This window comes from Strix uralensis, chromosome 9, assembly GCF_047716275.1.
Source record: "Strix uralensis isolate ZFMK-TIS-50842 chromosome 9, bStrUra1, whole genome shotgun sequence".
NCBI classification, from domain to species: Eukaryota; Metazoa; Chordata; class Aves; order Strigiformes; family Strigidae; genus Strix; species Strix uralensis.
The window spans coordinates 30,508,791-30,532,127 of NC_133980.1; the positions used below are offsets into that span (position 1 = coordinate 30,508,791).

The following is a 23,337-nucleotide window of genomic DNA, read 5'->3' on the forward strand; positions in this document are numbered from 1 at the left end:
TGAAAGCTGGCCCTCAGCCCGTGACCCTGGCCATAGATACCCATCTAACACTGGAGACATCAGGCTCAAAACACTGACCCCACTGAACCGATGAGGGAAATTCCTGCCGGGGTCAGCACAGCCTGAACCTCACCCCAGGACAAGTCCTGCAGCTCAGGGCTGGCACACGGGCTCTGCCAGAGGAGCAGCACTGAGCCTCCAGCTCCTCCCTTTTGCTGGAGATCAACACCAGGACCAGAGGGGCAACAAGAGCAACTGTGCAGCGTTTCTTCAGCTCCCCCAGGTTCACAGCGCTGACGTGCTGGAGTGTGCCAGCCAGCTTCACGCTGCGGGAGCTGAGGAGCAGCAGCTGCTGGCTGCTGTTGCTGTGCTGACAACCTCCAGAGAAGGGAGACGAGTCACGGGCAGCAACACCTTCCACCACGGCTGCTGAATCCAACAGACTCCTCAGAGCAATGGAGCAGGTCCCCGCCAGGTGGAAGAGAAGGCGGCAGCCACTGAGACACAAAAACACAAATGCTCGAAGGCTGTATACACTTGGATCTGCCAAAACCAAAAGGGCCAGGATCGGAGAGAAGAAAGAAGCCGTAAGATCCATTTTTTTTCCTTCAGGAAGCCCCGGTCTGCACAAAAACACCGCCTTCCCGGTTGTGTTCAGCCCTACCAAAATAAAAGCATGCTTACACACTTCAGTGAAGCTCCAGTGCCCTTCTGCGCCTTCTAGAAAAAAAAGAATTTGCTAAATCGTGGTTGACACACTTTGGGTTGTTTTGGATGTTAAAGTCTACAAATAACTGGACACAGACAACATAAAACTACCACAGAATCTGACACAGCTGGCAGATGTCCTGACCCTGCCTGAGGCCAGGAGGCCAGACGAGGCGACAGCCCACGGCCCCGTCCAAGCCCACGGAGCTGCGTGTGGCAGCCCTGAGCCTCCCCACGGGGCCCTGCAGAGACACTGCAGAAGGACAGAGCTCACCCCGCTGACCTGGGACAGGAAGGCAGACACGCGCCCAGGACACCTCCGGGTACAAGGGCACAATTCTCAGGCCACAGAACAAATCTCAAAACCAGAAGCTTGATGAACTGTTTTTCTCCCTCTCCTTTTAGAATCCCTACACACGCACACACAGTTTTAATATGATTCCAGGAATTTGAAATGTATGTAAAAATAACTTCTTACAGCTATTATCTCCATACTACAGGTTTGACAGGGAACTCTGTACAGTGCCTTAAAACTGCAAAATAACTTGTCATCAGCTCCATCCACATTTCTCCTCTTACGAGCCTTCCCACCCTGCTCCTACTTCCTTATTTTCTTTCTTTTCTTTTTTGTTCCTAAACTGTGGAACTACAGCGAAAAGCAAGATGACCAAAGATGATTAGATGAAGGTCACAAGCTGAAGTATGAGAGATTTCCTATCAGCAGGGTTAAATACATCAGGGAGGAAGGAGATATATTGACAGCTGAAAGGTTTGTTCATTTGAGTTCACTTCTACTGCAAATTTTCTGCTAGATCCACTTTTGAGAAAGTCAGAATGTAATAAACAGAGTCATTCTCTGTAGGGTTATTGATGAGGGAAAAAAAAGAGTTATAAGTAGTATTGATTTGGGGTGAAATGGCAGAACGTGACAACCAACAGAGCTTAGTCAGATATAAAATAGAAGGAGTCACACCAGTCATTGTTACAGGAGCCAAATCCTGGTATCAGCTGAGGAAGGGAAGAAGCTCTAAATGGGATCCCCAATGTAAGCCGTGGATCGCTTTACAGAAAAAATAACCCTAAACTATTCATTTTCCTTTTTAATACGTGAGATGGTTTGTATTTCAGCATATTGTCACTGCTGTTTTTCTAAAGCTTTTGAAACAAATTCTTTCCTCCTCTGTAGTATTGTCATTAAATGTCATCAACGCTCTTTTCAAATCTCTGTGAGAGCTACGATTCTCCTGATTTAACAGGTAACGAGAAGATGGAAAAGAGATTGGGGCTACATTTTCCCGAGCAGTCAGTAATGCTGGATATGCAAATCCATAAAAAGAGAGCCCTACAGAGAGGAAATTTTCAAAGGTCCTGGGAAACTCTGACTTTGGTCGATGTCAACGGCTGCTTCCAAGTTCTCAAACTCTGGGTCAGAGCCTGGGGGGCCAAAAGCGGAGCCTTCACAGCAAGCTGTGTACGCACAGCAAGCTCGCTCCCAGCTACACCAGAGCCTAAACCGGGAGGGATCCTAACTGACAGTCCTCTGCTCTAATTACAGAGCTCATTAATTTTACCACTCGAATGACTCGGGGTGAAAAAAGCCCAACAACCACACATTACACCCCGTGAAAGTTCTGTACATTTACCGGTATTTATATAGCGCCTCACTCCCGAGCACAGCCACACCAGAAAACAACAGCAATAACAACTTCAGAACAGCAAGGAATGAGTATTTCTCACCGGTTATTTCACCCACGCACCATCGCTCAGCTTATTGCCTTTTCCTAGACTCTGGACCCCCCAAAGTAATTCTTGAAAGATCCTAAAATGCCTCACAAATGGCATTTGATACAGAAGTAGTTACAGCCCCGAGGTGAACGGCAGCGGTGCTGATAACGATCAACATCCCGCCAGGACTCCCTGCAGGCTGGGATGAACCTGCTGCACCCAAGGGAGACACAAACCCTGTTGGGAAGAACCTCTGGCACCCATCAGCTACAGAAATGCCGACAGTCAGCCTGGGGGATGTGCACAGCCTCGGGGAGGAGGGGCCTTGGGACAGTCTCGTTTGTAGGAGCGGAGCCATGAGCAGGAGGTTGGGGAAGGACAGGGGCTCCCCCAGCTCCGACTGCGAGGAAGGCACAGGACAGGCAGAACGGCCCCGCCACGCCGAAAGGCGAGCTGGCCGGGAAACCGAGGGGAACGGGGAAAAAAGCCACTGATTAATAACGAGGGATTGGTAGAGACTGCGACGGTTTAAACGCTTGTTTAGCTGGAATCCCATTTCTGTTGGAAAATGGCATTATCACCCCCAGATTGAAAATTCGGAGTGAATCCCATCAGGAGGAGGATGGGTCAGAGCTGCCTGGGCTGAGGCGCTCACGGGAGGAAACTCTGCCCTAAGCTCTGGCAGGAGAAGCAGCCCAGGCAGTTTTTCCCTTGGGCTCTGTCTGCCATCAGCGATGGGATTCAACCATAAAATGGCTCCTTCCCCCACACCAATATCTCACCCCGTGCCGCAGTAGGGATGGGAAGCTGCTCCCAGTGCCCAGCCAAGGCCATCTGGCAGCAGAGCAGTTTCCTTCAGGCCTTTCCCAGCAATCCCAGTCTCATTCCAGAATCCATTTGGAGCAGTTTGTAATTAAAGGTACCTGCTGGAGATACCTCCCGGGCTCAGGGATTTACAGGGAGAGAGGCAAAATGTAATTAAAACGGCCAGATGAGGCTGGGTCGCTCCTCCACCAGGACAGTGCTGACGGACGTTGCCTTTCCAGCCCCAAACCGCTGCTCCCCCCCCCCCCCCATTTCAGCTTCCCCCGGGAATTCAGCACCAAGAGCCGCCGGACAGCCCGAGGGGGGGGTGAAGCCGCTTTTCTGTTTTTTTTTCCCTTTTCCCCCCAAACCTCCCGCCGTTCCAGGGTCCCGCTGTACTCACCCAGAGCGGCTGCTCCCTCGCAGGGGCCGGGCGAGGCTCCGTCCTCCCGGGGGTCCCCACGGGGGGGCCGGAGGCGGCGGGGGCTGGGGGGGGGCAGGACGGAGCGGCGCTTCGCTCCCTCGGAGGGCGCCGGGCGCGGGGGGCAGTTTCGCCGCTCGCCCCTCCCGGGGCCGGGGCTGTGGGGGCGGCAGGGGGGGGCGGTTCTCGGCGCGGAGCCGGGACGCAGCTTCTGCCCGGCAAAGGCGGCCGGTTCGCCACCGCCGCCGGCACCGAGAGAGCTGCTCCGCTCCGCCCGCTCCGCTCCCCCCGCCCGCCCCGGGGCACGCCACGCCCGCCCCGCCGGGGTCCTCCCGGCCCCGCCGCTCCCCCGGCCCCGCCGCCGCTGCCGGCCGAGCCCCCCCCTCCCCCGCCAGCGCCGGCCCCGGCCCCCGCGGGAACCTCCGCAGCTGCTGCCACCGCCTCCGCCGCTGGGATCGGGCTGAGGGGAGGGGCGGGAAAGGAGCCCATTGGCAGCTGGAGGGGAGGGGGCGGGGCCAGCAGCCCCATTGACAGCTGGAGGGGAGGAGGTCTCTGCCGAAAGCACCTGAGAAGGGTCTGGTAGGGAATGGGGCCCACGCTCACAAAAAGCTGTTGGATTCATGAGCTCATCTCAAGTGCATCTATACCAATGCACCAGTATGAGCAACAACCAGGGGGAGCTTGAGGCCATGATGCAGCACGAGAACTATGACATAGCAGCTATAACAGACACGTGGTGGGATGCCTCACACGACTGCAGTGCTGCCATCGATGGCTGCAAGCTCTTCAGGAGGGACAGACAGGGAAGGAGAGGTGGTGGAGTGGCCCTGTATGTAAGAGAATGCTGTGACAGCTCAGAAACCAAGTACAGTGATAACGGGGTTGAGAGTGTTTGGATTAGGTTAAGGGCCAATAAAGCAGATCTTGCTGTGGCAGTCTGCTATAGACCCCCCAACCAAAGCAGTGAGGGGGATGAAGCTTTCTATAAACATCTGGGAGAAATCTTGCGGTCACTTGCTGTTGTTCTTGTGGGGGACTTTAACCTCCCGGGTATCTGCTGGGATCACAGCACAGCAGAGGGAACAATCCAGGATAACTTCCTCACACAGCTGGTGAGTGAGCCGACCAGGGGAGGTGCCCTCCTGGACCTGCTGCTTGTGAACAGGGAAGAGCTTGTGGGGGAGGTAAAGGTCAGAGGCCGTCTGGGGTGCAGTGATCCTGAGATGATTGAGTTTTCGATCCTTGGAGAAACAAAGAGAGGGGTTAGTAAAACTGCCACCTTAGACTTCCGGAGGGCAGACTTTGACCCGTTCAAAGGACTGATTGACAAAATCCCTTGGGAGGCTGCCCTGCAGGATATGGGAGTCCAGGAAGGCTGGACATACTTCAAGAGCAAAGTCTTAAAGGCACAGGAGCGGGCTGTTCCCGTGTGCCAGAAAACAAGCAGGTGGGGAAGGAGACCGGCCTGGCTAAACAGGGACCTTTGGCTGGATCTCAAGAACAAAAGGAGAATCTATGACCTGTGGAAGAGGGGCCACGTCTCTCATGAAGACTATAAAGATGTAGTGAAGTTATGCAGGGAGAGCATTAGGAGAGCCAGAGCACAGCTAGAGCTCAACTTGGCCACAGCTGTTAAAGATAATAAAAAATGTTTCTATAAATTCATTAACAACAAAAGGAGGATTAGGGGAAATCTCCCTCCTTTACTGGATGCAGAGGGAAACATGGTAACTAAGGATGAGGAAAAGGCTGAGGTGCTCAACGCCTGCTTTGCCTCAGTCTTTAGCAGTGGGACTGGCTGTTCCCTGGACACCCAGCCTCATGAGCTGGGAGATGGGGAGGGGAAGCAGACTGAGGTCAGCACAGTTGAAGAGGAGGTGGTCAGAGACCTGCTACACCACTTGGATGCACACAAGTCTGTGGGACCGGATGAGTTACACCCAAGGGTGCTGAGGGAGTTGGCAGATGTGCTCGCCAAGCCGCTGTCCATGATTTACCTGAAGTCATGGCTGACTGGGGAGGTCCCACTGGGCTGGAGGGTGGCAAATGTGACACCCATCTACAAGAGAGGCAGAGAGGAGGATCCAGGAAACTATAGAGCTGTCAGTCTGACCTCGGTGCCAGGGAAGGTCATGGAGCAGGTCAGATATGTAAAGATATGTAAGATATGTAAACTCACTAGTGAAAGACAAAATATAATCAGTAGTGAGGAGAGAATGTACCCAACTTCCCTTGTTCAGCCTTGTTCAGGCTGAGAACCCAAGTGCCTTGTTAGAAACTCCCTTGGTTCTCCCCTGAGCCCTGGCCAGGCTTTGGGTGGAATCCAACAGGAGGATGAAACCAGATGTTTCTGCTCAAAACAAAGGTGCCAGCTATTCTGGGTGGCTGATTTTTGGTCCCTAGGGCTGGACCCGCTCACAGCGACTTTGGGTGCCTCAGCTACGGGTGGACGCCCCGCGTAGGATTTCCCGCTCGCCGGGACAGGCTCAACAAATCCTCGCTGCACCCGGGGCTGCCCAGCGCCTGCGGGGCTGGATGATGATGATGATATATGCAAGTGGTGATGTATTTCTCTTAATCACTATTCTCTCTCTCTCGTGCAGTAATGATTTGATGCATCACTCTGTATTTTCCTGTTTGTTGCTTTAAGTGCACTGTTCTGCTTCTTCTTACTGCATGTTTTCTGTATTACGCTGTTACATTATTTGGTTATCCCCAGTAAAATACGCCTACTCTTTCCGCTCTGGTGTCCGAGTTTAATCGGTATCCTTAATCAGCAGAACAGTGTCACTGGTGGGGGACAGGGATACCACGATGTACTTCTAGACGCTGCCGGTGACAGTGGCACTGGGGACCGTGGGTGCCGCTGACACCAGTTTGACCACAGGCTGGACACTGGGGACAGTGGTGGTGCCAGGGGAGGTGGCCTGTGGGCACTGGGCTGGGGCTGAAGGTTGTCACCTGTGGGGCAGGGGGACAGCGTGTGGCACGGGGACAGTGTGGGGCATGGGGACACGGGGGGGCACAGGCACCATCAGGGGTGTGGGGACCATGGGGTGACATGGGACAGTGTGGGACAAGGGAATGTGGGGGGACATGGGGACAGTTTGGGGCATGGGACATGGGACCATGTGGGGTGTGGGGACATGGGGACCATGGTGGGACATGGGGGGGCATGGGGTCCATGGGGACAGTGTGGGGATGTGGGGACAGTGGGGGGCACAGGGACATGGGGACAGTGTGGGGATGTGGGGACAGTGTGGGGACTCGGGCACCATTGCTGCCACCGTGCTGGGGACCCCAGGACCCTTGGGGTGACACGGGTGACAGTCCCCAGCTGGGTCTGGCGCGAGTGCTCGTTCAGGGGCTTTCCTACCCCCCAAGGCTCGGCTCACGCTGACTCCAAAAGGCAGTTTATTGCCACAGAAAAGGGCCCTTTCCACCGGGACTCCACTGGGAATTCCACCGGGACGTGGGTGGCACCAACCTCAGACGGGGTGGCAGGAGGCTGAGGGCGTCCCTGCCTGTATGTGGGGGTGGCGATGTCACCGTGGCCATGGTAACCTGCCAGGGGTGTCCCTGCCTCTATGTGGGGGTGGCGATGTCACCGTGGCCACGGTAACCTGCCAGGGGTGTCCCTGCCCATATATGGGGGTCCCGATGTCACTGTGGCCGCTGTGACCCACGGGGACAAGCCTATGGAAAGGATCGCTGGGCTCCAGCCGTGCGTCAGTGCGACCTGGGAGGTGAGGAGAGCGCAGGGGAGGGATGGGGCTTGCGGGGGGCTGCCGAGGGAGAAGGGGGGGTCCCACACCTCGGGGCACTGGGGCTGTGCTGAGAGCTGACCCGCGCCCTGCTTCTCCCTCAGAGTCAGCCGAGGAGCATCTGGGAGAGACACCCCGGTGCTGCTCGGACAGGGACGCTCCCAACGCTCAGTGTGGACATGTCCATGTCTGAGAGGAGAGAGGAGGAGGCCCCCGACTCGATGGAGCAGGGTGAGAGCAAAGTTTCCCTCCCACAGCACAGCAGAGGGGCTGTCGGGTCGGTCAGCGTGGGGCCGAGCGCGGTGGCAGGGGGAGGCAGTGCCTGCGAAGCCCCTTCCTCACCACGGCCCCCAGCCCTTCCCCTCAGCCCCTCAGGGACGGAGCAGGACCCTGGGGGACAATCCCTCAGGGACGCTTCCCCCGGCCCCATAGAGGTGCTCATTCCCACCGGCATTTGCTCTCTCCCCTCCAGCGTGCGTGCTGTGCGGCCGGGCAGCGGTGGACCTGGTTCTCTGGGGGCACAAAATCGATCAGGAAGAGCTCTGTGCCCATCTGTTCTGCCTGGTGAGTGCCCCGGGGCTCCTCCAGCTCGCCGACAGGCACTCCCAGCCACGCTCTCCTCATCAGCTCCTCCTCTCTTCTCTTCTCTTCTGCAGTTTTTTGCCAGTGAGCTTTCTTACTGGCAAGACGAGGAATCAGGGGTGCTGGGATTTGACCTTGAGCACGTTCGTCGCACAGTCGTGCGGGCAGCGCAGAAGGTGAGGACCTGACAAGGTCAGGGAGATTTGTGTCAGGAGAGGTTTGGGGGAGCTTAGCGCAGAGCCCAGGAAAGAAATCCCAGCCCCTCCAAGCAGCTCCGGGACAAAAGCCTTGCTCCCAGCAGCTCCACAGAGACCCCAGCCCAGGAGCCTTGTGCACCGGGCAGATCTGTGGGCTGTGGCCCAGCAGCGGCCACATCCTGCGCCCTGCCCGGAGGCGTGGGGCTGGCTGGGGAGGCCCTGAGGCTGCTGCTGACGGGGGCTGCTCTGCTCTTTCCAGCAATGCTTCGTCTGCGGTGAGAGCGGGGCCGCCATCACCTGCTGCCAGGAGGGCTGCGACCGCAGCTTCCATCTCCCCTGTGCCGCGGAGGGTGAATGCATCACCCAGTACTTTTCTCCATACAGGTACCTAGGCCTCTCCCCTCCTCGCCCCCACTGGGGAAGGACCCAGCGCTTCTCACCTCACCCATCCCTTCCCTCTTCCCCCAGGTCCTTCTGCAGGGAGCACCGCCCAGAGCAGGAGGTGGAGGCAGCTCCAGAGAACAACACCAACTGCCTCATCTGCCTGGAGTCTGTGGAGGACAGAAAGTCCTACCACACCATGGTGTGCCCCACCTGCAAACACGCCTGGTTCCACCGGCGCTGCATCCAGGTAGGAGCCGTTCCCTCACCCCCAGGGCACGGCAGGACCTGGGCAGAACCAGGGCCTCACTCCTGCTCCTTTTGTTTGTGCTGCAGGGCCAGGCTCGGTACGCTGGCATTAGTTCCTTCAGCTGCCCCCTCTGCAGGGACAGGCGTGACTTTATCTTGAACATGCTCACCATGGGCATCCGAATGCCCTTCAGGTTGGTGTCCTGCCTGGCTCACAGGACAGGAGGCTGCAAGCCCTGTGCCATGCCAGGGGCTGCCCCTGCAGTCCTGGCCCTCCGCTGTCCCATCAGCCTGGGCTTCAGCTTCACGGAGGATCTGTAAACAGGGCAGGGGGGAGGAGCAGGGCTGCCCTGCATCGGCCTTATGCCGGGGCAGCAGGGACTCAGCCATTTCCCTTTCTCCATCAGATTGCCATCACAGGACAACGAGCCTCCAGATGAAGCACTAATCCAGAGGCACAGCCGCTGCGACGCCCGCGAGTGCCTTTGTCCTGGAGGCAGGGAGCAGGCAGAGGAACGGGGGTAAGTTGCCAGAGCAGCACCCTGGGCTCTGCACGGGATCTCTGTATCGCCAAGAGCTCGAAGCGGAAGGACTGAGAACAGGAGCTGTGCCGCACAATCCTGTGCTGTGGTCACCTTGTCCTCACAGCCATGAACCCTTTTGCTTCCCCAGGCCCTGGGAACTGCTCCTGTGCAGCTCCTGCGCTGCCGAGGGCACCCACCGGCGCTGCTCCAACTTGGGGACCAGCAGCACCAGCTGGGAGTGCGAGAGCTGTGCTGGCCAGGGCACCGGTAAGAGGCAAAGCACCTTCATGGCCCTGGACTGGGGCCAGAGCCCAGGCAAGGCCTGGCAGCGGGTGCCCAGGCTGGGCTTGGCAGAGCCTCTCTGCCCCAGGAGGGCTGGGAACACTGCTCTGGCCTCTCCACAGCGGCTCTGTACCCGTGACCTTCCTGCTTCCCCTTACAGACTCCAGTGACAGCTCAGAGCTCGCTGGCTCTGGCACTGGGCTGGCCGACGACTCCCCAGCGCGTGAGGGCAGCAGCAGCTCCAGCTCACCTGGGCCCGACCACAGGCAACGCCATTCCCGGGTGCAACGTCGGGCCCAGACGCCCTACAGCCGGCCCAGGAGCCGACGGGAGAGGAGCTGTGCACCAGCACCAGGTGCTGAGAGCAGCACCCCCGGCCAGGCAGTGCTGGAGACGTCCCACAGCTCCCCAGTACCAGCGAGTAGCAGCCCCAGCACCGCCAGCCAGCTGCCATCGGGGTCCTCCTGCCCCTCTCCAGCACCCGAGAGTGGCAGCAGCTCCAGCCGCCGTGGGCCTGTGCGGATGAGGGACCGCTCCCGCGTGGAACGTCGGGCCCAAAACCCTTACAGCCGGCCCGGACGCAGACGCGGGAGCAGCCATGCGCCGTCCCCTCATGCTGGCCCTGATCCCCCTCCACCAGCGCAGTGAAGTGAGCCATTAATCTCTGCCCTGGGAGACTCCACGCTCATTTGTCGGCTTCCTCCTCCTCTCCCTTTCTCGAGGGGCAGGGTTAGGGGCTGGGCCCAGAGGGTTTTCTTCCCCTGGGGCGTGGCAGCCCCTTGCCCAGCCCTCCCTCCTTGCGGGCTGGCCTTGGCCGGCTGCCCAGCACCATGGCCGTGTGCTTCGGGCCTCGCTGGCCCCGCAGCCAGCTCAGTCTCCCCGGGGAAGGTTCATACCAGTGGCAAAGCTACTTTTCTTTACAAGTTCCGCTTAGTGTCACGGTTGGAGTTGTGACATGGAGATTGCTGTAGATGGTCTTGCGACAGTAGCTGAAGGGCATTCCCCTTGCCCAGATCCGGGTCCTGTTGCCCACCCTGATTGCTGCTGTACCAGACCCATCCAAACACACCATCAGCTCAGGCCACACAGAAGGTCCTAGGAAGGAATGTTGTCCCTGGCCTTCACCAGCCCTTGGCAGCCTGTTCAGCCCAAGAGCAAACCTGGGGCTCTGCGCTTGCTCAGCCCCTTGTCGTGCTTTGAACTCGCCCGGCAGCCAAACCCCACGCAGCCAATCGCTCACCCTCCCCCTGCCCGGGAACTGGGGGACCCATTGGAGGGACAAAGGGAGACTCATGGGTTGAGATAAAAAACAGTTTAGTAATTGTAATAAAACAATAACAATGATAGAAAGGACAAACGGGTAATGCACCCTGTGATTGCTCACCACCCGCCGCCTGATACCCAGCCCCTCCCAGCCAGCGATCCCCAAAAACCGAGACCCCGCAATCGCAATCCCAGATGCAGGAGAGAACCTCCTGCTTCCCAGCCGCCCCTCCTTGACATCCTGAGCATGACGTTACAGGATATGGGATATTCCACTGGATAATTTGGTGCTCTGGCTGTGCCCCCTCCCAGCTTCCTGTACACCTGCGCATGGACAGGACGTTGGGAATTGGAGAGACCTCGATCTCTTACATCAATCCCTGTATTATCAGCATTCTTCTCATAGCAAATCACGCACTGAATCCAAAACACAGCGCTGTTCTAGCTACTAAGAAGAAAAATTAACTCCTCCCAGCTGAAACCAGGACAGGCTCCATCCCTTACGTTCTACCATTTACATACCATTTACGTTAGGCTCAGGTTCCCAATACATTCTAAGGAATCCCCATCCCATTCCCTGGTCTCAAATGTATCTCCACAGATCTCATTCCCTTCGTCTCTGGGCCATCCCTCCAAAATGTGTAGTGAGATCATTTAGTCCATAACTTCGGCTTCCATCTGTCATGACAGTCTTTTAAGGCAGGAGGGATGAGGCGGAGTTGGCTCCATCAGCGGAGCAGGTGACCTTGAACTCAGCGGGACGATGGCGTGAAGTCTCTGCTACAAGTGGAGCTGGTGCAACTGGCACGGTCCCTGCTCACAGTCTGCAGGCCGAAGATGTCCATCTCCAGGACGTTGCTGGGCACCACCTGCTGAAATCAGTATTGACCCTACCAAAGTTCATCTTTTTTATTAATGTGATGCCATTAGTGTAAGATCTATCCACCATAGCGATGACATGATGCAATAACAGGCTTATCACAGAATCACAGAATCATTCAGGTTTGAAAAAGACCCTCGGGATCATCGAGTCCAACCATCAGCCCTACTCTACAAAGTTCTCCCCTACACCACATCCCCCAACAGCTCATCCAAACGACCCTTAAACACACCCAGGGATGGGGACTCCACCCCCTCCAGGAATAGGCAGCCTATTCCACTCTCTGACCACTTTTCTGTCAAAAATTTGTTCCTCATGTCCAGTCTGAACCTCCCCTGTTGCAGTTTCAAGCCGTTCCCTCTTGTTCTGTCACTAATCACCTGTGAGAAGAGACCAGCACCAACCTCTCTACAATGTCCTTTCAGGTAGCTGTAGAGAGTGATGAGGTCTCCCCTCAGCCTTCTCCTCCTCACACTGAACAGCCCCAGCTCCTTCAATCTCTCCTCACAGGATTTATTCTCCAGGCCCTTCACCAGCTTCATTGCCCTCCTCTGCACTCGCTCCAGCACCTCGAGATCTCTCTCGGATTGAGGTGCCCAAAACTGGACACAACACTCCAGGTGTGGCCTCACCAGTGCAGAGCACAGGGGGACTGTCACCTCCCTGCTTCTGCTGGTCACACTATTTCTAATACAAGCCAGGATGCCGTTGGCTTTCTTGGCCACCTGGGCCCACTGCTGGCTCACGTTCAGTTGCTTGTCAATGAGAACCCCCAGACCCTTCTCTTCCAGACAGCTCCAGCCACACCTCCCCGAGCCTGTAGCCATGCAGGGGGTTGTTGTGGCCCAAGTGCAGGACCTGGCACTTGTCCTTGTTGAAGCTCATCCCATTGACGTTGGCCACCGATCCAATCTATCCAAGTCTCTCTGTAGAGCCTCCCTGTCCTCATGCAGATCGACACTCCCGCTTAACTTGGTGTCATCTGCGAACTTACTGATACACTCTGTGTCCTTATTGAGATCATCAATAAAGATGTTGAACAGAAATGGTCCCAACACCGAGCCCTGAGGAACACCACTTGTGACCGGCCGCCAGCTGGATTGAGCTCCACTGACCACCACTCTCTGGGAGCGTCCATCCAGCCAGTGCTTGACCCAGCAGACCGTTCGCTCCTCCAGGCCATGGGCAGCCAGTTTTTCTATGAGAATTCTATGGGGAACTGTGTCGAACGCTTTTTGAAAGTCCAGGTAGACAATATCCACAGCTTTTCCCTCGTCTAACAGTTGGGTCATCTTGTCATGGAAGGAGATCAGGTTTGTCAGGCAGGACCTGCCTTTCATAAACCCATGCTGATTAGGCCTGATCCCCTGGTTGTCCATTATATGACTTGTAATGGCACTCGAGATGACCTGCTCCATGACCTTCCCTGGCACCGAGGTCAGACTGACAGCTCTATAGTTTCCTGGATCCTCCTCTCTGCCTCTCTTGTAGATGGGTGTCACATTTGCCACCCTCCAGCCCAGTGGGACCTCCCCAGTTAGCCATGACTTCAGGTAAATCATGGACAGCGGCTTGGCGAGCACATCTGCCAACTCCCTCAGCACCCTTGGGTGTAACTCATCCGGTCCCACAGACTTGTGTGCATCCAAGTGGTGTAGCAGGTCTCTGACCACCTCCTCTTCAACTGTGCTGACCTCAGTCTGCTTCCCCTCCCCATCTCCCAGCTCATGAGGCTGGGTGTCCAGGGAACAGCCAGTCCCACTGCTAAAGACTGAGGCAAAGCAGGCGTTGAGCACCTCAGCCTTTTCCTCATCCTTAGTTACCATGTTTCCCTCTGCATCCAGTAAAGGAGGGAGATTTCCCCTAATCCTCCTTTTGTTGTTAATGAATTTATAGAAACATTTTTTATTGTCTTTAACAGCTGTGGCCAAGTTGAGCTCTAGCTGCCCTAAATGCCACAAGTGGTCCTTCCCTCCAACTTCTCCAGGACAAGAAAAGAAAAAACCCTGACGTGCTTTACCTGGTCCACCACAGCTTGGTTGGCATTTGCAGCTTCTGGCATCACTTGGCAGCTCCATTTGCAGTGGGACAGGTCTCCTTGGCTCCTGGTTTCACAGCAAATCGGTCATCCAAAGGCCCAGCAGATCCAGTACCTCTCCTGCAGGGCACTTGCAAACACCAACATCTGGTTCTGTGATTTGAAGTAAAGGAGAGGAAGATTAGAAAAAACAAGAGCTGTAAGTGGGACACAGGGAAGGGACAAACCCAGCCCGTGACATGCATTTCAGCCTCAGCCCACAGGAGCCCCAGGCACAGTCACGGCAGCTACAAAGCACCACAGCTGTGGTGGTTTAGTCCCTGCCGGGGTCTGAGACCACGCGGCCGCTGCCCATCCCCCACAAATGGAGTGAAATACAAAACCCCGGGGCTGAGATAAGGAGAGGTTTAATACAACAGTGCAACAGCAACACAACAAGCAACAACAATAACAATAACAGTAATAACAATGAACAGAGCAAGATATGTACCGATACAGCAGTAAGGAGAGCGATGGCACAAAACACGCCTTCACCGATTCTCCTGCGCTCCTGCGCTTCGGCGCCAGGAGGTGATGTCAGCATGGTATTGAATAATGCGGTTAGAGCTTCCCCCCCACTGCCGGGGAAACTTATGCCTATCCTAGCTAAACCAGGACAACAGCGTGTTCAGAAGCAGTGCTGGGAAAGGAGCAGCTTGCTTTCTTTATGCCTTGTGAAGCACTGAAGGGACAAGCTGGTCTCCTTGCCACTGCCAGGCCAGCGGGTGCAGCTCCCTGCAGCACACGGGCTGTGCCAAGAGGTGCTGGGGCAGCCTGAAGGCACCAGCTCTGCTGGGGGAGGAAGTTACAATGTGAGCAGGCATCAAGAAAAAAGGCAAAGTGGAATGTGGCTTTACCTGCTCTGGGCAGTTGCCTTCACAGGCTTAATACAACCATGCAACAGCCACAATTGCAGTGAGCCAGCAGTGTGCCCAGGTGGCCAAGAAGGCTTGTATCAGCAATAGCGTGGCCAGCAGGGACAGGGAAGGGATCTTACCCCTGTGCTTGGCACTGGTGAGGCCACACCTCGATGAGTGGGTTCAGTTTTGGGCCCCTCACTCCAAAAAGGACATTGAATGACTCGAGCGTGTCCAGAGAAGGGCAACGAAGCTGGTGCAGGGTCTGGAGCACAGGTCTGATGGGGAGCGGCTGAGGGAACTGGGGGGGTCTAGTCTGGAGAAGAGGAGGCTGAGGGGAGACCTCATGGCCCTCTACAACTCCCTGAAAGGAGGGTGCAGAGAGGGGGGATGAGTCTCTTGAGCCAAGGAACCAGCGCCAGGACAAGAGCGAATGGCCTCAAGCTGCGCCAGGGCAGGGTCAGACTGGCTCTTAGGAAGGATTTCTTTGCAGAAGGGGTTGTTGGGCGTTGGAATGGGCTGCCCAGGGCAGGGGGGGAGTCCCCATCCCTGGAGGGGTTGAAGAGTCGGGCTGACCCAGCGCTGAGGGATCTGGTGGAGTTGGCAACGGTCAGGGTGAGGTTCATGGTTGGACTGGAGGAGCTTCAAGGGCTTTTCCAACCGAGATGATTCTGTGACTCTGTAACCCTTGCACACATCCTGTCTCCCTACACTCCTCCTCCTTCACTTAACTGTCCCCTTGAGCCCACAGAAAAATTTCAAGGCCCAGAAACACCTGGTATGAAATGAAAGCAAAGGTCAGATATCAAGTGCAACCCCTCCTGGGGATGTACGCCCAACAAGAACCCCTCTCATTACGGTCATAATCCAGGTAAGCCTGAAACAGCTGCTCTTGAGGAAAGAAGCAGTACAAGGAGCTCCTCCCCAGCACATCGCTCCCAGAGCCCTGCTTGGTCCCTGGGCCGGGCAGGGGCTGCTGCCAGCATGGGCTCCCTGCCTTCCCAAATTCCCCCCTTGACACTCCCACTTGCCCCAGGTCTATGTACAGGTTCATCTGGACACTTCACAGCAACAGCAGCTCTCTTTCCAGTCAAATAAATTCATCTAGAAGAGGAAAGGCAGCTAGCGTCTGCTCCCTGGCACAGCTTGCAGCAGACAGCAATACTGATACATTTCTTCATGTTTTCTAATGCTTTTTCTCTTCCCTTCACTCCTCATAAAGCAGACTGCATGGGTCATCAGCAGGATCAGGCACAGAAACATGGAAAAATTTAGGAGGAAGAGACTTTGGATGTCTCTGGTCCAACCCCTCTGCACAAAATGGACAATTTCACAGTTAAAACAGATTGTGCAGGGATGTGTCCAGCAGTGTGAAACATCTCCCAGGATGGAGATTCCCCACCTCTCTGGATCACAATAAGCCTTTACCTGCCCTTAAAGTCACCAGATGTTTGTCCTCAGCTACAGCACAGGCCCCAAGATATACTGTGTGTTGTGACCCTGCAGCCTTTGTTCTGGACGTTAACCTCAGCACGTGCCTTCAAAGTATTTGGCTCCTGAAAAAGAAGAGAAAGTCTCCTGGTTTGGGTGGTTTTTGTTTGTAAGCAGCCATCTGCTGAACTATTGTCTGAGACCAAAATGCCAGCTGCTTCACACCGCAGACGAAAGGCAGCGTACAGCAGAAAGGCACTGAGGTCATCTGCCTTCTGCACACGAGTGCCAGAAGATGTGCAACAGACCAACAACCCCATCGGAATAAAAACAGCCTTTTTTAGCAGCCTTTACCTTTGGCCCTGCACATCTAGCAAGATACCTACCTCTTCTTCCTGGTCTCTTGCAGTCCACCAGCACCAAGAAGTCCCCGGTTACAACATGTCAAACAAGCTGAGCCTTAAGGTGGAAGAACCACCAGGGCTCTGCTGGTAAAAGAACAGTTCAGTGCCACTGTTTTAAGGAACTGCTAGCTCTTTAACTAGCAGCAGGAGACACAGTATGGGCTGGGTTATCCAACATCCTCCCACCACAAGCCTTTGCACCTTGCTCTGAAAAAGCTGGTTGCATCCAGCACACGGGTTCAACAAAGCTTCACCACCATCCAGACTGGCAGCTCTGTGCTCCTTGGGGTGGGGAGGCAGGTGATGGCGGTACGAGGGTCATCCCTGTGGCAACACTGCCCACGGGCAGCGAGCATGGCTAGCACACCCTGAAGCCCCACAGCTACAGTAATTTTTGAAAGGGTACTTCATTCAGCCCTGCTGCTACTACAAGGTGAACAGGTAACACTTGCCCTTAAATACGGGTGATTGCAGCAAATGGGTGCAGACTTGTGTCTGCTCCAAGCAGATAAGGTACTCTGAAGTGCTAACGGCTGCCCCGGGGCCTTTTCAGTAAGAAGCCCTTGGAGACACAGGCTGCCAGACCTGTGCCAGCCAGAAGAGGAGAGGGCAGCATGTCAGTGATTCTGGCTGAACTGGCTCTCGTCACAAAGTTGGGAGGAAGAGATTCATTTTTTTGTGCTACATCTCTTTGTGCTTCTCTTTCCTGGAAAAACTAAAGGTGATGGTTGGAGCAGTGACACAGACAGGGCACGTCCCAGTCTCAGTCAGGGTCACCTACGTTATAGGAATGGTAAGGTCTGGTCCCCCAACACCACCCGGAGCTCCCTGCAGTGGTAGGAGGGGGTTAACTGGGAAGCACCGATGCCTGTTCCACTTCCTGGTCTGTCAGCTGAGTACAGACAGAGCAAGTCAGAGATGGACATCCAGACAGACAGTTGCTTGGACAAACCAAAGTGGTTCAGCCAGAAAATACTGAAGAGAGGCCAGAGTCCCAAACAACCTGATAGTAGAGCATGTGGTAAATGGGCTGATGGGAAGGAAAGGAGGAAAAGGGTTCCTGAAGCCCCCAAGGCCCACGGGGCAGGAAAAGTCAGAAAGCAGGCAGCATTCCTGAGAGTCAGGCCAGCTGTAAGTGAGCCCAGCTCATGGGCTCAGAAAAGCAGAGCTGTAACTCGTACTGAGTGCCAAGATCTGCTCAGCTAAGGTATGTCAAACACTCGATAAAACAGCAGTTCTGGTTTGGGGTTTTTTTTCCCACTGGATGAATAATCTTTTCTATCGGGATGCAACCAGGAACCCAACTCCAATGTGGCTGGGACAGCCTTTCCTCTGATCAGGAACCTGGAAATCTCAGCTCAGCCACTCACAAGTTTCTCGCTCGCAGGGAGACTGCTTATAACAGCGCAGCAGATTAAACACAACAAGCAGTCACTGCAAAAATCAAGGCAAACCCAGAGCTGCTGCTTGCCAGCAGAGCATTTTAGTTGAGGGAGCGAGCAAAGCATCCTCCTTTCACTGATCCCTTGAAAGTATGCAACTGCTTTCCATCACTCATCTCCACCCAGACTGAGAAGGCTGAAGGGGTTCAGTTCTTCCTGCAGTCAGGGCCAAATAACGGGCACTTGTCACCACACATCTGCACTTGGGACTTGTCCACATCTGACTGACACAACCACTGCAACAACACAGCGCAGCACCCAAAGTCTGTCCTAACACTGGATAACCACACCTAGAGGGCACAGCTCATGGAACAGCAGGGCCAACCCTGAAACAGAGATCTGCCCAGGGCATGGGGGAGAACGGGGAGGAAGATGCAGGGCTGGAAGCACTGGGTTCCTGAAGCTAACAGCAGCACGGATGCAATCTAGACAAAAAGCTCTGCCTGCTGCATTCCCATTGAGTAATTAGTGGGAGGTTTAGCTTTCTGTATTTGTAAGGCTGTCCTGTACCTTGCTAGAGGGGTATGTCTCGTGCAGATCTGCAGTAGGGGATGTCCCAGTTCACTCAGCCCTGGCAAATCAAAGCTGTATCCTCAGGACAGAAAGCAGAGCTGAGCTGAGAGATGGGACCAGTGTGAAAGCCACTGCCTGATGTCCAGGACAGAAGAGCAGAGGTCTCCAGTCTCCATCACAAGGGGCCACTCCCAAAGTGCCTCCTACCTTCTGGTCAGTAAAGCCGTAACTTACAGACCGGTGACATCTTTGAGAAAGGGTCCGAAACCTCCACTGCGAACAGCAGACAAGCCCCAGATGTCTTCAGCACAGGGTTGGCTGGATTATTCACACCCAGGGAATCAGCTAAGTGCTGTTTAACTCATTTCCCTGCTTAATCTAGAGCACTTTTAAATCCCCATAGATTGATCCAAGGTGCCAGGGGTATTTTAACCCTTGAGACCCGAAGATGCTAAACACTGGTCAAGAAAGCAATTTTAAATCTACAAATCTAATTTCCTTCAGTGTTTAACTAACTGTGAATGAACTCCTCATCCATCCTGGCTACCAGCTCTTGCTAGAGGAAAATTTATTTGGCTCCATCTTGCTTAAAATACTGAGCTGAATCAGCAGATCCTGTCCTGGAGGAACAGGTGACCCTGCCCTGAACCTCTGTGCATCACGCAGCCCCAATCTGCCGCTGCAGATTAAGGGCCAGAAGCAAAACACAAACAGGACAAAGAATAAACTGGCAAACTGATGGATTTGGAGACCTGGTATCCCCCTCCCAAAAGACACGTCCAAAGACACCTGGGCTAAAGGATTGTTCCTTCAAGTACAAGAGGTAATACAGTAAAGTCCCTTCTTTTCTCTGGGATTTGGTCACCAGAGAGCTGCCCACCAGCTCCTGGACAGACGAGCACACATCCTAATTAAAGGCAACACATAAAAGCCCACAGCAACAAGGTGGTATCTGGCAAGTGACAAAGATACAGCAGCTTTTGGTAACAGTTCTTTGAAGGGAAGGCCAGAGTTGATAGGCATCCCCGCTGGAAGGCTCTTACAGAGGAGAGTGTTAAACAGCGTCAACTGGCAGGTTTAAGCATTGTCTGGGAAATGTCAAACACTGTCGAGATACCACAGAGCTCTCTGCAGCCAAGCCCCAGCGAGGGACTCCTGTGGGCTCATCTCTGAGAACACAGACCGATGGGCCACCAGCCCTGCTGACAGAAAACACCTTATTAGCAGCTGGTGCAGAGACTACAGCACCCTCAAAACAACCAAACCAGCCAGGTCAGCCCACCCAGACACCCAGCATCTCCCCGCAGTACCTGCAGCCACATCTGCAGCCCAGCCCTGCTGTCAGGATCCTCTCGGACTGGTCGGGTCAGCGCTCCCAGCCTTCCAAACCCCGGCCTTCTGGGAGCTGCACTCAGCCCAGCCCAGGCAAAAAAGATGAAGACACCCCTTAACTCGATTTGGAGACTTCCAGGAATTCTCCCACCTCAGGGAAAAGGAAATGGAACAAAAATGTTTGTTCAGTTTTTCCAAAGCAAAATAAAACCCAACCACTGCAGCAGCGAGACAGCTGTCCCGGGAGCAGAGATCTTCAAAGCTCTGAAATAAATAGTCTTGCCTCTGGCTTCCAGCTGCATGGGATTGCTTTATAGCACCTTACACAAAACCCACAATAAAATACCTCCGACAAGTTACCAAAGAAACTGTATTAAGGTTGTCCATGGGATTAGGCATTGGCCTCCAAACCCCGTGTTCTTTGGTACCTTCAGCAAACGGCCAGCTCTGATTCAGCCCTCCGTTGGTTTCTGAAAGGGTAACAAAAGCAGCTTCAGCAAGATCAGAGTCAGACCACAAAATCTGCTTCCTTTAGAGATCAGGCCCTGCTGTCTCTGACCAGCTCAGATTCTCCAACAGCCGCTGGGCCTGCAGGAACTGAACAGCTCGAGTCTGACCAGGGGACGAGGCAAGGCCTGGGGAAGAAGGCCAGCTGTGAAACAGTTTGACAGAGAAGAGGGGAGAGAGAAAATGTGGGGCAATAGAGCTTCCGAAGGAGATTAAAAGAATCAGGGCTTCATGAACCCAATCCATGAACTAGAGGTTTTGTATCTGTACAGATGTTACTGTACTCGGAATGGCAGAACACTAAAATCCACTGCCCAGGGGAACAGAGAAGCTTTGGAGATGAGCACAGAGCACAGCGCTGCCAACTCTTTAACAGCCAGCAGAGCACACCTCCTCCCGGGGGGGGCAGCTCTAACTGCCACACTGCTGCAGTGAGGACAGGGGAGGAGAGTCAGGACAGCTGCAAAAAGTTCATGAGACTTCTCAAAGGGGAAAAAAAGGAAAGAGGAAATAACCAAGATCTTTTTACCAGGCTGTCTGTGACACGAGCCATCAAAACATGAGAGTGGGTGATGGACAGCTGGGGAGAACAGTCAGGATTCAACAAAACAGTCCAGGCTGCATGAAATCAGAATGAGAATGAACATTCATAAAAAAAATCTCTTAGTATTTGGCTTTGCCCGAGAGGTACCTCTGTGTCACAGGGTAAATATCCCATTCCGATGCCAAGATGCAGATTTATTCCAACAGAGAGTTATTCCACTAACCAAGGGCTTTTCTACACAATAACCTCTGCAGCCTGGGGCAATGCAGCCGTGCATTCGAGTACATGCACACCCAGTGTGTGCAGGCTGGCAGCTGAAACCTTTGCATACTTCTCTCTTCATTGCTGCTGAAACATTCTGACTCCCCGACCCTACACTCTGGTTTTGCAGCAATTCCCCATACACTCAAACTACAGTTTCAGGCACATCCCATTGCCTGCCCAGGATGGAATCCCCCAAGTGCGACTGTTCCCAATTCCATTTTTCCCGTAGGAAACAATGGGATAGAGAGGAATGTGTGCAGGCACTTCAGCAATGCACACAGCCGAACCACACAGGAACAGCTGGTGTGAGGTGGCAGATGGTGAGACAGAAGTGAGACCTCTGGGGTTGTCAGCTGCCAGTTCAACACCTGGGAATGACAGAAGTAGCAGAGGAAATTCTAACTGCTTTTAATATGCCAAGAAATACCTGCTACTTGCCTGAGGTTTAGAGTGGAAAATCCCTTTATAACACAAAATTAAACTTCATGGTGTCCTGGTGACCCTGTGTGACCCCTCTTCAAACAGATCACCATTCTGAAACCTCTCAGCTGCTTCTCCTGTGACACTGAACACCTGACAAACTCTCTCACTGCCAGTGGTGCTGCTGCCTCTCCTGATCCATCACATTTTCATCACCACCTTCAGATGCCTGCTGCTCAGCAAGGTCAGTGAAGGATGAAGGAAAACAGGACCATGACAACAGTAACCAGAGCAGGGTATTCAAGAACTGACAGCAGAGCTCTGAAACAGAAGGCACAGACAGCAAGGCATTACTGTGCACAAGCTTTCACAGTGCAGACGCAGGATAGACAGGGTAAGAATCTGCTCCCCAGCTCTGGAAAACCCAATCCCCTCAGCAGCAACACTACTGACACCTGCAAGCTTCCTTCCTTAAGTTCTAAGGACAGAGGAGCATCCCCTGGATCCAGATGCAGCCCCCCTCTGAGTACTGCCATTCTGAGGTGTTGCATTTTTCATATCGATCAGCAATAACTTATAAAACAAGATTTCAGTTAACTGTCTTAAAACCTCAATCCCCAACAGGAATTGCCTCAAAAGGTCGATCAGACGAGCCAGCTCCACCTGCTTCATGGCCTCCCCTGCCCACCACACACAAAGCTCAAGCCCTCCCCAGCCTGTCCCAGCCAGCGCCCCAGGAAGGTGCTGTCAGACCTCTCCGCTCCCCTGACAGCCCCCCGGCCAGCTCCCCGGCACAGGGCACACGCCGGCTGCAGGCCGCCAGCCAGCCTTTGGGACAGGGAGTCACTTCAGGAAAACTCACGTTTTCCCCAAAGACCACGTTCTGCTCCCAACCCGAGCGACCGCCGCGAGCCCACAGCACCCTGCCTCTCCGCAGCACCCGAGGGGTGCAAACCCCGACCCGGAGCAGACGCCAGCCCTGTCCCACCTGCTTCACACGGCATCCCTGCAGCCACAGGCACCTCCTGAAAGGGGGGAACCTGCGAGAGCAGTTTCTAAATGTGTTTCCACAAAGACCAGGCAGTTACAGAAAACAGATTTCACAGGGACAAAACCAGGGAAAAGGAGGAGGAGGAAGTCGGTCTGCCTGGCTACATGAAATGGGGATGAGAACGAGCAGAGATGCAGGGCACAGCAGAACTGAACAGGAGCTTGAAGGTGACAGGAAGGAAAAACAGGCAAGATGAACTACACAAGTGTTCTGGACAGGAGACTTATTTTGTTTAAATATTGATTAATTCTTCCTTATCAATTATTCTGATGATTAATTCTATTTCCACACAGGCATTTTGTCAACATTTAAGAAGATGCACAGGAGACCCCAGGAGAAGCCCCAACACTCACCTAGGAACGAGGTGACCATCTGCAGACTGACAGCACATCGGGCGGGACAAGCTTGAAAAGAAACACAGTGGCAACCGGTTACATCACGTTTACAGCAATCCACAGCCACAGGCAGTGAAAAGCGACTATTTTCTGCAGAGCTGGTGCAGAGCAGAGAGGTGGAGGTGAAGGAGCAGCTGACGGGGGAGGCTGAAGCAGTGCCACCCACGGCAGGAGCTCTGCCGGCTGTTTGCAGCCTCAGAGCAAGTGGTGCTGCCGGATTTCCCAACCAGAAGCACTCCCAGGATCCCAGCACACAGAAACTTGTCCTTTAATTACTTTTCAATTACTTCTTCATTCTGCTCTGCCTGGAGATGTCAAGA

At 54.5% G+C, this 23,337-nt stretch overlaps 2 protein-coding genes across 3 annotated transcripts in view; one reads left to right on the plus strand and one right to left on the minus strand.

The window, feature by feature from the left end:
• Positions 1-3,910, minus strand: part of LOC141947207 (glutamate rich 3-like) — a 26,728-nt gene extending 22,818 nt beyond the window's left edge. For both annotated transcript variants that reach the window (XM_074878150.1, XM_074878148.1), the window contains exon 1: positions 3,641-3,910. The gene's annotated coding sequence lies outside the window, so the exon portion shown is untranslated. The remainder of the gene's footprint in view (positions 1-3,640) is intronic.
• LOC141946956 (E3 ubiquitin-protein ligase PHF7-like) lies at positions 2,709-10,285 on the plus strand. The gene is given in 11 exon segments (XM_074877426.1): positions 2,709-2,775; positions 7,895-7,986; positions 8,079-8,180; positions 8,461-8,585; positions 8,670-8,837; positions 8,839-8,886; positions 8,888-9,025; positions 9,239-9,352; positions 9,504-9,622; positions 9,798-9,992; positions 10,116-10,285. Coding segments are annotated over 11 exon segments (1,338 nt in total).
• The last annotated feature ends 13,052 nt before the right edge of the window (positions 10,286-23,337 follow it).